The sequence below is a fragment of the Myiozetetes cayanensis genome, unplaced genomic scaffold, assembly GCF_022539395.1.
Source record: "Myiozetetes cayanensis isolate MyiCay16 unplaced genomic scaffold, myiCay2020 scf12, whole genome shotgun sequence".
Classification (NCBI taxonomy): domain Eukaryota; kingdom Metazoa; phylum Chordata; class Aves; order Passeriformes; family Tyrannidae; genus Myiozetetes; species Myiozetetes cayanensis.
Window position 1 is genome coordinate 16997792 of NW_026086826.1, and position 15606 is coordinate 17013397.

Below are 15606 nucleotides of genomic sequence, written 5' to 3' on the forward strand. Positions count from 1 at the left end.
GAGATCTGAATTAATTCTTTCCATTCTTGCTGAGACAACCATCTGTTTTCACTGGCAGCCTGGTGAGACAGTGAAGCAATCTCCCAGCACCAGGCCCATCAGCCAGCACTGATGTTCTGACCTTGGCAGTCTCGTGCAGGAATCTCCTTCTAAGCCGGGCAATGCTCTCTGCCTTGGGACCTGTCTGCTGGCTGGTAGCAGCTGACATAAGGGTTAAACAAGAAAAACCTACCAGCCTGAAAGCACCAGACAGAGAAACTGTCTTTGATGTTATTTATATGTCAACTAGAAGGAATGAGACTTCTCTTCTCGTATCTTATAATCAACTTTATGTTAGAGGAAGATTTTATTCTATTGCAAGGACCTGCCTTTCCTTTGACACTGTCATGTCAGGTAGTGTTCTTGGCAGAGCAGTAGAAGTTGGCTGTTGCTAGGGCTGTTGTTGTCGAGAGCACAGTGCTCAGAAAAGTGCAAAAAATCAGTATAATACTGAGTGTGGGAACCTCTGTTATAGCCTTGTGCTGCTCTGGTACGACACATCTTTGCCCTGTGCACTCCCTAAGCACTGGTGACTGTAAGAACAATCTATGCAACTGCCTGCTTATTCAAAGCAGGGGACACCTTTGCTTCTCGGCCGGCTCCAGCTGCACGGGGATGCAAAGGAATTTCCTCATCCTCCATCTGCTGTTTAGCAAAGTTCACAAAAACCTGTGTGAGGAAAGCAGAAAAGGTCACCATTTTCTTGACCGAGATGAGTTACTGGAATGACCACTCTTCAGGAAGGAGACAGGGGAATCCATAGACTGAACTGAGGCACTGCATTATCAGCCAGGATCATGATTTCCTCCTTTATTTTGATAAACTTCCCTGTAAATTCCTTTCTTGTAACTTCCTTCCTTTGAACGCACTTGCTGACAACTAAAATCCTATTTTTTCTTAAGGAGGAGATGGGTTCAGCAAGGTTTGCACTTCTTGCACAGTGTGAGTTTGGTTGTGATAGGAAAGAGGAGACAGAATATTTTAGTAGGAAGCTGAAAGACAGCCAGGAATGTCTCTCTAGCAATCCCATCAAAGACAGCTTTGCATATGTGGACCCTCAGTTACTTAGGAAAGCAGACAGATGGGGCCGATACCCTCTAGCAAGTGGGTGTTGCCAAAAGTCCCAGTGGACTTCCCAGGTTTTGAGTGTCTAATTGCTTCTCACAGCATCTCTGACACAACACCTTCCAAACCTCTTATTTAAAATAAAATGTTATTCTCAGCTCAACCTCATTCCAAACTGCTGACCTTGCTCAGATGCTGCTGAAGGAATGGGTTGTCTGAATTCTGTCATCTGGGAAATGCTGTCTTACCAGCTTTCAAATGGCACCTATTTATACGGGGAATAAGTTGCAGATTCATACTGATCCACCCTCCTTGAGGAGAGGCCTGGGAATTTTACCTGAGAAGAAGGTGCAAGATAATTCCCTATTCTGAACATTTTGGCATTTCAGTTGTTTGGACACATCTGTGCTGTGTTGCCTAATTCTCACAAGACAGGCTTTCTCGTGGATGTTTTACTTTTTACTCACCTGATCTAAAGTTGTTTGAGACACAGAATATTCTTCAATATGCAAGTTTTCCTTATTGGAGACTATTAACCGAAAAATCTTCGCCAGAGAGGAGGAGCAAATCTGATACTGCAGCATGTTGTAGTGTTTCTCTCTCTGTAAACTCCCAGGGAAGTTCATGCGTATGAATTGCTCAGCAGGAGCAGGATCTGGAGGCAACCCAGACTTTGGAGCTTTGATTTTCAGAGTGACAATGTAGCCGTCTCCAAACCTGGAAAGCATGGGTGGGTTTGGGAATTGGATGAAGAAATGGTTTCATCATTCAGGAAGGAAATTAATTTTCCGCAGCTATGAAAACATGAACAGTATTTGAAAGCTATTGCATAAGATGTAGCTTTGTAGGAAGCCCTGTATTTGCCCTGCAGAAGTGATGTGTAGCGTAACAGTTGAAATGAGATCTGCTCAGATTATCTGGGCTACCACAGAGTTGCATCCAGAAATGGGTCTGGTTAAACACTGAAGAATGGTACATGGGACATATGCTAAGTTTTCTCATTAAAAAACACTATACAAATATTCTACTTACTTGTATTTTAGCTCCTGAATTGTGCCTAGGCATTGGAAGGTACCTTTCACCATGATGGCTAAACGAGTACAGAGGGCTTCACATTCTTCCATGCTTTCAAAACAGAGAACAGATTTTTGATATAAAAGCCAACAGATGAACTTCAGTTACTCTTGGATTCTGAATTCTAACTGTGTTTACCTGTGTGAGGTTAGAACCACTGCTCGCCCGTCTCTCAGCACACCAACAATAGAGTCCCACAGGAGGCGCCGGGACTGAGGGTCCATCCCAGTAGTCGGTTCATCCTATAAGAGGAATGTTAGGGCAATTGGATTCAGAGAATCAGACAAAAAAGAGAAAATCTATTTAGAATGAAGTCATTGTTTGGACCATAGCACATAATTGCTTCTCCACTGTAATCTGTGCCTTGAGAAAGCACGTACACCTTGAGAAGTGTATGAGCGAATGGGTACCAATGGATTTCTTGGCACAAAGCAGTAAGAAAAGAACTAACAAGAACCTGCAGGTAAGAATACAATGCTGTCTGTGTAGGGCACAGCTACAGGGAAGGAAATGCCTTTTCTGAGCAGCAATGCTTGTAAGAGGAGAATGAGTTCTCACCAAGTAATCTTCTTACTTACATATAGGATGTTACTCAATCCAAGAAACTAAAGTAGTTACCCTGACTTACACCAGCTAAGGATCTGGTCCTGCATAAATCAGTTAGTGCCAAAAAATGTAAAGAAAATCTTGGATAGAAAAATTTTCATTGAACATTTTGTCTTAAGAAATTATGAGAAAACATTTTATCTGACTGTTTCCTATTCAGGCAGAATACACGTAAAGCCATATTAAATGGCACTGGGAACCATGCTAGCAAAATGTTATTAAAGTATTTCTTTTTAGCCTACAGATTAAGGTGGTACAGTATAATCTAAGGAATTTTTGTAGTAATTGCATGTATAATTTCCCTTTAGAGATGCAGCTATCTGATAACTTCTTTTGATAAGAACTACATTTCAGCATTGCATAGTTTCATATAAGTTTGTATAATTTATTCCAAAGATATTAAAGGGTAGCTATCTTCCTCTGTTCTGCTAGAGACAGCAGCAAGGTATTTGCCAGAAGATCATCTTTTACATGAGTAGCTACACTCTGACAACAAGTGGCCAACTGAAAACAAACAAGGATTTAAATTCTGATTTATCTGGATTATAGATTTTATCTCAAAACATTCTTTGTTGAAGATCTTTCTTTCAAAATCACTTGGGATTCATTGGAAACATAGTTCTGCGTGCCAGTCTATGCCTGAAATTAAAGAACTGAAAATCAAAATACATGTAAGTTGAGGGCAAAACCAAGCTTGCAAGGACTGTCATAAACCTCTTTGTACCTCCCTGCACTGTCACAGAGCTGTGACATGACTCACCAGCAGGACGAGCGGTGGGCAGCCGATCAGCGCAATGGCAGTGGAGAGCTTGCGCTTGTTGCCCCCGCTGTAGGTGCCAGCCAGGTGGTCTGCATACAAGGGAAGGCCCAGCTTCTGGATGCCCCACTCAGCCACCTGTGAGAAAGACCATGTTTTTCACACAGCAGCTAATGCACGACAGACAGGATTGCTGATACACTGCTCTTCTGGCAGGAACGTGACAGTCCCCTGGGTTTTAGCATATTCATTTTGGAACTGGACCAGGGAAGTGCAAAAAATTGATGGTGATGATAGGAGTTCCAACTACTTGAGAGAAAGCCATAAAGCAATCTCAGTTGCAAAGTTCCTATCTGCATGAATTTAAATTATTTTCTTCTGGAATCTTCATGTTTTCTTTCTTATACGTAAACAACTTTAAAGACAAAAACAAAACAGCAACTAGTGCAGTTCTGAGCCATAGTAAATTTATCTTCAGCCTTCCACTTTTGTTGCCACAGTTTTGCAAGTACTATTAATGCCTGAGAACCTGCATTTGTTCGTGCAGTCTCGTACTTAACTGTCCAAATGACAGGAACCACTCCCAGGACTTCAACACACAGGATGGCAAGTCCACTTTGGAAATTCTGGCCTCTTATGAATGCAGTTAATCATCACAAATAATCCCTATAACTCTGAAAAGCAAGATTACTTTACCCTCTTGATTTCATCTGCTGGAACCCCCCGCAGACGTGCATATAAGTAGAGGTGTTCTCGTCCTGTGAGCAGGTCATCAATGGCATCAAACTGAGGGCAGTATCCCATGTTTTGATGGACATTAGAAATGTGGGTCAATATACTGGAGAAACATAGGAAAGAATCTTAGTTCTGTAACACTAGCTTTAAAACAAAGAAGAACAGCTTGAATCAAAACTTTATTTTTTGGGACAACAACTCTTACAAGAGGAGAGTGAATTCTTCCTTATAAAATGTTCTACTGAAACATTTGTCTGTATATAAGAGCAAGCAGTATATTCTTAAGTCAGCTCTGTGCTGGTTACGAGTGTAAGCCCATTTCCCCTCACCCATTTTCCTGTGTAAGTATAGGATAACTTAACAAGAAGTTCTTTAAACAGCCACTCAGATCTCATTTTTTGAGAATGGTGTTTATTTCTAGAAGAAAAAAAGTAGTTGATTTCAACTCAGAGTGGTCACTACTCAGATCAAAGTACCCTGCTGCACTGGTTATCTTATGTTTGTGAGCTCTTTCACTAGATCTGACTGCCTTGTCCTGCTGTTGGCATTACTACAACTTAGCCACAGATTTTACAACAGAGTGTTAAAGGTATTAAATGTGTGTTAGCTGTGATCTCAGTGCCTTAGAGCTGCTGGGTCATTGAGAGTATGATCTGGACAATTCTACCCCAGCAAATGCATTATCACAGGGGTTTTTTTAAGGTACTTACCTATTGCCAGCCACTATAGCATCTCCAGATGTCACATCAGTATCTCCAGTCAGCATTTTGAATGTTGTTGTTTTGCCAGCCCCATTCACTCCCAAAAGGCCAAAGCACTACATTGCAAAATTTATAACATTCTTTAGTATTTCCAACTTGCAAATCAGTAGTGGCATAAAATCTGAACTGATCTATGGAATGTAATCTAGTGTTATTGAACAACCTACCTCTCCAGGACGGATGCCAACACAGAGTCTGTCCACAGCAGGCTTGTGCTGACCTGCATAAATCTATGTTGATGGGGGAAAAAAATAATTTCTATTTCAAGACATCTACAGCAAAGAAAATCTTCTGATTTTTTTTTAGTTTAATGCTATTGAGATGAATTAATTTAGAACTATGGAATAAATAAAAAAATTAATAAGAGTACACATTCTGCAAGGTCAGACATTTATTTACAGTAAATAAACCTATGATGATCCCTAAAAATACCAGTTTTTCTGCTTACAACCATTTATTTTGTATATTTAGCACTAGGAGACAGACTGAATGCTTTGCTGGGACAAAGTATAACAGAATCACAGAATATGCTGAGTTGGAAGGGACCCACAAGGATCATGGAGTCCAACTCTTAAGTGAATGGCCCGTACAGGGATCAAACCCACACTGCTGGCATCATCTGCACCAAGGCTCTAACCAACTGAGTCAGGGGATCTCTGGCAAGCAAACCAAAATGGAACAAGATAGCAAGATAGGCTGAAGAGTGATACCCAGTTATCTATTCATGAGATCCCAGCAATGTGTGCAATCTTTACATTCGTGTAGCTCCAGCTTGCATTCATTCTTATAGCATAACTCAGATGCCTTCAATGTCTGGAAAGAAGACAGTTTAGGAATAACTGTAGTTCTCAATATGAAAGCAACTAAATAGTTTACTTGAGATTGAAACTCACCTATGGAAAAAAAAAGGAATGCAGAAGAAAAGACTGGTAGTAGAAATGGACACTCAGTAGATAAGTCATGTCAGATGATTAGAGGTAAAAACCCAATTTAAGCAGGGAGAATTGCATTGTCCTTGTAGGACTTCCCTATTTATTTCTAATCAAAGGAAATAACCTTGACTTCTAAAATGTTTATTATTTTCTAAGGCATGAGGTTGATTTTGAAAACAATACAATCTGGATCCACAGCTGAAATACATTTTGAAAGAATGAATTTACACTAGATTTATTTGTTTCATTCTTCTCAAAATATTACCTTGGTTAATTCTTGTAATTCTAAGATATATGTTTTGTTTTCTCCATTCATAATTCTTTTCCTTTCTTCTGCAACATCCTCATCTTCACAAATAATAGGTGACATGGCAGTCTCAGCAAACCTGGAAAAACCCAAGATACTGAGTTGCTCTGGGTGCAGAATAACAGTGTGAAACAATGGCTAATTAATTGCCAAAAATGTGACTGGTGGAAGTAGTGGGATTGAAACTTCATAACAGGACATTGGTTGGAATATTCCCACTGCTGGGAGAATCCCTGAGCTTTGAAAGTTAATCTCTAAATATTAAAAAGGGAGGAACTGACTCTCTCAAAAGAACATGCCTTGTCAGTCACTGATACGACATAACCTGCCCCTTAGCCACAGCTCTCCCTATTTGGCTGCTCTCAGTAGCTAGTGATAGTCCCATAGAAGAAGAAGTTTTCAGTAGATCTCTCTGTAAGACAGTATTTTTATAATTGTACCAATTGGTACTCTCATTGGCAATCTTGAAGAGGAGTGAATGACCCACTCACACCTGTTTTCATCAAGGAAGATGCACTCTGGTAAAGCAGACAGTACTTAGGACACTACAAACTTTCCAAGTAATTTTAAAATCTCTCTACTGCAGTGTCTTAAATGAAAAAAAAAAACTACATTACAGTCTTACTTCAAAAAAACCCAACTTTTAAAATAAAATATTCTTAAATCCTGTCAAGATAATACACATTTGTAAAAGCTTTCTTGACTCAGGGTGTCAATAAATTGAGATCAGGTAAGTAAATAGAAATGTAAAAAGCTGACAAATTCAGTGAAAAAATTAAAAACAACAAAAAAAAAGAGGGACATAGAGACATAAAAAAGACACTCATCCTGTTAACAAAGGAACATTAATAGAAGCTTTAAACAAACCATCTTGTGGAGAACAAACGGTGCTGCATAAGGAGATTCAGAATGAAGTACACAACCCCTTGAACAGCCATGGCAACCAGGTTCTTTCCAACAAAGTCCCACTCAAAGGGATTGGAAACATGCTCCTCACCTTTGGAGAAAGAGTACCAGAAAGGAAGGTGAAATACTGCTGGAAAAAACCACTGCTCTTCAGAACAAAAGGTCTAATCCTAATGGTTTACTTTACTTTATTTGTTCATGATCAGCCAACAGTTTTCATTTTTTAGTGTCTTACAAAGATTCTTAACAAAATGCACTCCAAGCTCAGCTGCTGCATGAGAGTAAAAATAAATACAAGCTATCTGAATATGCACTAATTTAGGTATCATAACATGAAAATTGCATGGATTATGTGAAAAGACACCTATTTTCTGAATAAAAACAGATGAGTCCTGCTGCATGACTATTCTTTTAATAAGTTGTCTGCTATTCCTTTAGTAAGTTGTCTGCTATCAAAGGCAACCACATCCTAAGAGGATGTATTTGAAGAACAGCAGTCGCTTTAAACATTAACCAAAGTATTCAAATGAAATGACATAATATATTTTCCTGTAATGATCTAAGGAATTCTGAACAAAAGATAAAAAGACACCAGAGTCTGGCACTGCACAAATGGGTTCATTCCAATGCAGACTACTGGTTGGGCCATAGAGCTCTGGCAGCAATATCAGAAGCTGTGATTCCTTCAGAGAGGGTGAACTTTCATACTCCTCATCCATGGAGGAGAGGTGAGAGGTGAGAATTGCAGAAACATTACTACTTTTCTAACACTTCCAAACATCTCATCCAAGGTCAGGACACATGACATGGACATCAGTTGTTGCTTACTGGCTTTACTTACCAAACCTTGCATATACTTCGGTCACAGCTTGGTTCATGGCCAAGTCGATGAGTCCACGGCCCAGGCAAAAATGTGGGAAGACAAGCAGCACATTTTTCAGTGTTTTGTTAAACTTCAGCAAAGACTATAAGAAAAAGAAACAACATAATAAGCTGTTGAAACCAGATCTGTTTAAGAAAACATAGCAACATAAGTGGAAAGTTTCTTGCCACATCAGAGAAACTGAATGTTCTGTGTTCTTACAACAGAGAACACAGAGTATTTATCAAGTTACACACAAAGCAACATAAAACGCAGCACAGCAGAATGCTGGCATACACTGCACCAGAGAAGGTGCTTTTCAAAAACTGTCAATGAGGAGAAAAAATAGTCTTTGTGATGAAGTATTTTTCTATGTAGCAGAGAGAATGTAATTCTGGTGGTAACATGCTGTGGGGGTGTGTTTTGGATTTGTGCTGAAAACAGTGTTGATAACACAAGGATGTTTTAGTTGTTGCTGAGCTGTGCTTGCACAGAGTCAAGGCCCTTTCTGTTCCTCACCCCACCTGGGAGGTGACACAACTGGGACAGCTGGCCCCAACTGACCCAAAGGATATCCCAGACCATATGATGACATGCTCAGCACATAAAGCTGGGAGGAAAAGAAGAAAGAGGGGAACATTTGAAGTTACAGTATTTGTCTTTCCAAGTAACCTCTACATGTGATGGAGCCCTGCATTCCTGGAGATGGCTGAACATCTGCCTGCTGATGGGACATGGTAAATTAATTCCTTTTTTTGATTTGCTTGTGCATGCAGTTTCTGGTTTACCTATTAAACTGTCTTTATCTAAACCCATGAGTTTTCTCACTTTTAGTCTTCTGATTCTTTACCTCATTCCAGGGGGTGGGGGTGGGGTGCAGTAAGTGAGTAAGTGGCTGTGTGGTTCTTGGTTGATGGCTGGGATAAAACCATGACAATGGTCAGGGCTGCCACAATACTGAAAAGTACCAGTGTCTGGGCATAACTACACAGTAGACTTCGGTGCAAGTAGTGCAGGTGCCAGCAGCAATCTAGCTGCATCAGCACTGAATCCAGAGAAGGGCCATCTTCCCTCTGGAGATACACCTACAACAGAGACAAGTTTTCAAAGGTAACAATGCTGCCATGATGTCCCACAGACTAAATGGCACTAGACTGAACTCTGTGCTATCAAGAAGCATGTCTGTGAATGCAGGAACAGCAGGGATAATATTGTCAAGTCGGCCCTTGAAACCATGAATTTAACCAAGATCTGTTTCTTCTTTATAGCTTGGTCAGCACAAAATGTTTGGAAATGCACTATCAGTAATGATAGCTAATTGGACTGCTGTCAGATGTAGAATGGGTGTCAAATGTACTGGGCAGAGCTTCAGCAACTGTAGAGGTGATAGCAATAGTGCATACAAGCCAACAGCACTTCATAAAATTATCTCTTAGCCTCTCTAAGAACTAATTTTGGCACTCACCGTATTCTGTCACGTTTCTGGTGGTGTTAAATTCATCTTTTTGGCAATTCTCAAAATGCTACTATAAGTAGAACGTCTCCTCTAACACAATAAAACCAGCACTAGTAAGTGCCTACCATTTACATCTTCCCACACAACACAGGCTGCAGAAGCAAGCATGAAGTGCCGTGTCTCCACCTCCCCAGCTGGGAAAGTGTACAGAAGTTTGCTCTTAGGTATGAAAAACACTCAATGTCATTCCTTGTGTGCACAGCCCAATTGCTCTGAGTCACGTCTCTGGTTATCTGCTCACCTGTACCGCAGTTACTCAGCAAGTTTCTCACTCATTTATTGCCAGAAAAAAATGGTAATGTAGAGAAAGACAGTTATTGTTAGAGATGGTTATGCTTGAATGCTTTTTGCACAGCTCTCTAAAGCCAGGGGTCAATAAAAACATGACTTACCGGGTTATTTTCAAATAACTCCAGGATGAATGTAATGGCACTGCTATTGATCCCCACAAAGAGATTAATGCAAGACAATGCAACATAAGCAGTGCTAGGGACACTGAAGAAAGACGAAGCAGGGTACATCATGGGAATTACTGCCCATCTGCATCCAAAAGATAGGAAAAATATGGTAACTTCAGTATTCTTATGTCAGTTGGCCTAAAGAAAACACAGAGTTGAGCTTTCCTCTTATCCTAAGTGTATGTAATGATGTAACCAACCAGAGATCCACTGCAGTATTCTCTCCCTGGTTACTACATAAGAATCTTTTGCTGCTCAGTCTTTTTTTGCTATTAAAATGCAGGGCAGTAGACACTGATAAAATTGAGAATGCTAGTGAGGTTATCACTCCATCTCACTGGATTGCACACCAGGAGGGACAAACAAAGAAACGTTATGCAGTGTTCTGCTTAGCAAGATATTCCTCACCCCTTGGAACTGCCCAAAGAAATTACAAACTATAAGTTTTTATATTATTTTCTAAGCCCTCTACTAATGGCTTGTTTTATTCCTGATTTGGATCTTCCTGTGCCATGATTTCTGGGAAATAGCAAATGCACATGCAGCAGCACAAGAGGGGTATTCCTCTGGAATAAACTTAAAATGCTGAGCAACAACTAGTCTGACCAGGGAAAACTCAGTGACATCAACCTGAATTGTTTAACAGGACAAGACAAATGCAGTCAGAAAGAATCATTCCAAGTTTCCTATTGTGACTGCAGCTGGACACAAGGGCTAACATACAATTTTACAAATTGACTTTTCTTTCCATTTTTTGAGTAGCAAATTATGAAATTATTGAAGTGACTGCCAAAAGTGACTGCCACTTTTTTCTGAAAATTTCATCTTGGCTGATGCTTTAAAATATGCAAAGACATTTAAGATGTCCATCCACGCAGCCATGAATTATCATATTTTAAAAAAAATATGCACTGCCACAGACAACTTATTAAAGATACAACTACTCTACTTTAAAAAGATATGATGAAAAATTAAAAAAATGTAACATTCTGATAGCAGTTTTACCAAGATTAAATGCTGATAATGCTTTGCATTTTCTGAGGATTTTCATTCAAAGAACACAATAACTTCAGAAAATTAAAGCTGGTTTGCACAGAAAAGAACTGTTCCCTCTTAGGCTCCATCTGTGATATACATAGGAGGATATGAAAAGATAATTTCTCTCTTTAAGTCCAGAAATAGATCTTATCAATTGCTTTGCCTAGACTACATCTGCTGAAGGGCTATCAGGAGTATAATTTTATAGATAAAAATATATGATCACTAATTAAATGAGAGAAAGTAAATTTCAGTCAGTCTTATAAAATGCTGTTTTGTCAATGAAAATGCTCACTTGAAGTCAAAAAAGTGTTGAAGACTCGGTACTCTTTGCCCTTGGGTTAAATGCTGAAAGATATTTTAGTAGTGGCTGTGAATGTGGCAAATGAACAACGACTAAATTCCTACACAATGTACAAGGAAGAAAGCAGCAAACTGAACAAATATATTTTCCTGTAAGGATCACATTTAATGCTTAAAAATGTAAGGCAGTGACATAAGAATCTCCTTTGCAGCGTGTGTCCAGGCAGAGTGTGCAAATATCCCGCAGCAGAGGCAGAATCCAGTTTTAACCTGTATTGTATCCACTCAGTTCTATTCCTTAAAGCTGGATTTCACTAAGTACCAAGCTCAGTAACATGAAATCATTTCCATGTGAAATACAGGGCTGAACTACAGCAATAACCTTGAGCACTCACCCATACAGAAGCAGCAAGGCAACAAACACAGGGAGGTTAGTCGGAGAAGCATAGGCTTTCTTGTCAAATCCAGTGAATATGGCCACAACCATTCCAGCACTCAGTGCGTAATTCACCTGCCACAGCACAGGGTGAAGATCAGTGTGTAAGACCTGAGAAGGTCTGCAAACATATCCAGATCCTACACATCATTCCAAAAAGATTTTATATGGAGGAACACCAGAATTGGAGTTAGATTAGTCACGCTGAAGCTTTTGGATCAAAGGGTCCCTGGCAACACTCAACATTTTTGAGATGTCTTGTATCAGACTGTTCATTTAAAAATACAATGTACTTTATTATTTCTTAGATTATGGTGTGTGAGTCAATTATTTTATGGTCCTGCCACCAAGCTTCCCACAAAAAGGGGCCACGGGTATGCAAGGGAAGTGGTGTTTCTGGTGATGCAAAGGAAAAAGCTAGTTACTTGAGCCACATTCCCGGGAGGAGGCTAAATGCTTGGCTGCTGCTCAATTTCTCTGTTCAGTATTAGTAGCACTACTGAACTGAAATGCACACAACTCCCCATGCAGAATGGAAGGTGGTGTTCCACAGAACTGCTAACACCACTTAATACCTTTGCATCCTGCTGTCAAGGGCAACAGCCAAGCAGAATTCCTGTCAAGGAAGTTGCTGGGAGAATGCTGTGAACAGCAGGGAACAAGAACTCAGAGACCTGCTTTTTTCCCCTCATTTACTAAAATAATGCTTTGATTTATCTTCTCCTGAGAGAGCACTTTCCAAAGCCTGAAGAGTTTTGGGCTTTTTGAGTATTTAAAGTGGTTTTTTTTTTTCTTTCTTCCCCCCCCCCCCAATTCTACTTTCTGTTTTTCTTATTGCATAAGCCCTTGGCTGCTTTCTTTATTGAGTAGGCATGGTTAGAACATTAGCCCTTGTGCCTCAGCCAGGGGAACAACTGTCTGCTTTGCAACCAAGTGGCCGGAGGAGTGACAGGAGGGAAGCTGAGCCCTGTCTAAACAAGCCTGGACCTGTGGTACAAATCTTTTCAGAACACTACAGTGACTGTAATACAGAGGCCTAAACAAAGATATCTATGTCATTTTAGACACCCTAGAGTGTTTTGTCAGGCCTACAGCTACTGTTCCAGCAGCCAGTGAATCTTCCCCACTTAGATTTCTTGAACATCTTAAAACATGTTTTGGGTCTTCAAGAGGACAGGAGTGACTAGCACCAAGCAATGAGGCTTTTTCCTGCTATGGTAAATTGTACTTAAATTATATATTTAGTTGTAAGGACTGGAAGTTCTAAGATGACAAAAATTTCAGCTTCGTTAGTTGAATAACGAGTTGTGCATCTTATTAATTTCTGCATCTGTAATTAGTTCAGAGTCAGATCCTTAGCATGCTGTCCGAGAAACACTTAAAGAAATTTATACTTTGCAGTGCCTAGAATCACCTTCACTTCATTCACTGATTAGTTCCCAGTTCGTGCACACCCAGGATAATCACAGGCTGTGAAATCAGACCAGCAGTTACTTACGATGTCCCACGTGAAGTTAGTCAGCCAATAGATAACAGGGCTCACACCGCTCACAAACTGGAGATGCTTGGCTTTTGTTACACGTTCTTGAATCAGGTATAAAACAAAACTGGCTGGTATAAAGGACATGGCAAAAATCACACAGATGGCAACAACAGCATCCACTGAAGTGGTCAGTCTAAAACAGAGCACAAGAAGGGACTCTGAGCAAGGAATGGATGCAACACAACACTGCAGGAGCATTTGGGGAATCTGGAGGGTGTTTTAAGATCTAGAAGTAGCAATGCTACTTCTTAAAAGAAGAAGACTTCTATAACTTCAAAGTGTGCTGGTGTATTTTCCCAAGCTGTTTTGGGAGACTGTAGCTGAGAAATATGGCACCATTCTCTGATTTTTCACTTGCCTTCATTCTGTGAAACTCCCTATATATATATCAGTTTGACAGCCTTTCCCATATGAGACATCTCAAACTAGACATAAAGGCACAATAGCTGAAGTGCTCTGGTAGCTGGGAAAAGAGAAAGGTAAGTTGAAGACACTGAGATGAAGCACAGATTTTGCCTCTGTGCTATAATGCACAGTTTTCAGTTTTACTGAATTTTGAACTTTATAGGTGATGGGGAAAGTCCTGTCTTTTCAGGGATGTATTTCTCAAGAAACGATGACTTTTAGATTCTGGAATACACCAGCCCTACTGCATGCCATCAAAAATCTACCTGTGTGATGTCTTTGGTACCAAGACAGAGGTTGTTGACTACTGCCTTCCAGTAGTCAGTTAAAAACATTTTCTCATTCCATTTTTCATTAAGTATTTTATTTCACATGTATAGGATTTGGAGCATGAACAAAGATTTCAGAATCTTCATGCTTGGGAATCAACAGAAGCATGCAATCATGTATAACCACTGATCATAGTTCCTATGTGCAGTGGGAATGAACTCTTACAGGAATATAGTGAGACAGGAACACATGCTTGTTTAGAATAAAACTTCAGGGAAAGGTCTCCACAGTGTGTCCTTGGACTATTTCTCCTCAGAGCGTGAGTATGCTGGAGTTTGCAAGCTGCCAGGAGATGGAGGGGTAAAAGCCAGAAGCAGAGCACAGGCAGACTTACACAGTGACTTCAGAGAGTTGCTCCTTGGTGAGGTTCAGAGGATGGTTTATGGCAGTGATCCCATGTTCCTCAGGGGCTTGGCCAGTCCGCAGGTTAGCTCTAAGGATGGCATTATTGGCTACGTTGAGGAAACTAACCATAGCATGCCAGCCTTTATTGTTGAACCACACCTAGAGGAGTCAGAAAGCACAGATTCATTTAAGAAGCCTTCACTAATAACCCTGAGCTGCAGGAGAAAACTTGGCTGCCTTTTATCTACTTTGGTGGGCACTGTCAGAAGGGGTGAACCCAGCACCAGGAATTCATAGTTCCTAGGCACAGTCCTGCAGGAGGAGCTCACATACTATGCTTTTAAAAGCATTGGACAACTGCTGTCAAGGGATTTTATAGAAACATATTTTAAACCGTAGTGTACTACTTTGAGTATTTAGGATAGCAAGAAGTACTGAGAACATAGTTTTAAAAAATCTCACATTTGAAATACTATAAATAAGAATTACTTATAATATAGGATACAGCGTTAATGCCAAGTTATTTTGGAAGTATAGCATTTCAGATCTTCTTGCATCTGGGAATGCCACCAGCAATATTCTCACAGTTTGAAGTCTATGTCAAGACTGTGAGTTAGCACACTATTTCCAGCAAATACCTTAATATTATCTTCCGTTTCCATGTATTTAAGGAAATTAGGGAATTCTTTAGCGGCAGCCAGTGAAGTTTGTCCCTAAAATAAAAAAGGCTAAAGATCAGTATTCTGGGTGAAATCTGCTGCTTCAGGTTTTCAGCTTTGTAACAATGCTTTAGTAAGGGGCCAAAAACCAACCAACCAACCAAGCAAACAAACAAAAAATCTTGCTTACTCCTGTTACATTCATCATTTGGCCAAGATCACTTAAAAAATCAACAACTTGGTCTGCAGAGAAGGGAGGCATTGGAAGTTTTCCTCCTATAGAAATTCCTCCATATCTAGCAAAGAGAAAAGTATCATCAATAACTTGTACCATAGACCCAGAACTGCATATTGATGGAAACACTAAAAATCCACTTAATACAAGTTTAATTTCTATAAATCATGTATTTCACATATAGTGATTCTTACTCTTTCTCTAACAAATAATAGAAGTTCTATCAGTTTCTGAGAGGTTCATGCCAGCATCGTAAGAAAATTATTTAGATAGATGAACTGTAGGAAACAGTGA

General features: G+C 39.9%; 1 protein-coding gene across 1 annotated transcript in view; it reads right to left on the reverse strand.

Annotated features, from left to right (window-relative positions):
• Window positions 1–122: 122 nt before the first annotated feature.
• ABCA4 (ATP binding cassette subfamily A member 4) overlaps window positions 123–15606 on the reverse strand; it is a 64482-nt gene continuing 48998 nt past the window's right edge. Inside the window, 17 exon segments of the mRNA XM_050306831.1 lie at window positions 123–708; window positions 1572–1821; window positions 2137–2229; window positions 2317–2420; window positions 3545–3679; window positions 4238–4379; window positions 4987–5093; window positions 5205–5267; window positions 6235–6355; window positions 7144–7273; window positions 8024–8147; window positions 9953–10100; window positions 11755–11870; window positions 13294–13471; window positions 14408–14577; window positions 15057–15131; window positions 15268–15373. Of these exon segments, the coding sequence (XP_050162788.1) occupies window positions 586–708; window positions 1572–1821; window positions 2137–2229; window positions 2317–2420; window positions 3545–3679; window positions 4238–4379; window positions 4987–5093; window positions 5205–5267; window positions 6235–6355; window positions 7144–7273; window positions 8024–8147; window positions 9953–10100; window positions 11755–11870; window positions 13294–13471; window positions 14408–14577; window positions 15057–15131; window positions 15268–15373 (2185 nt within the window). The 3' untranslated portion in view covers window positions 123–585.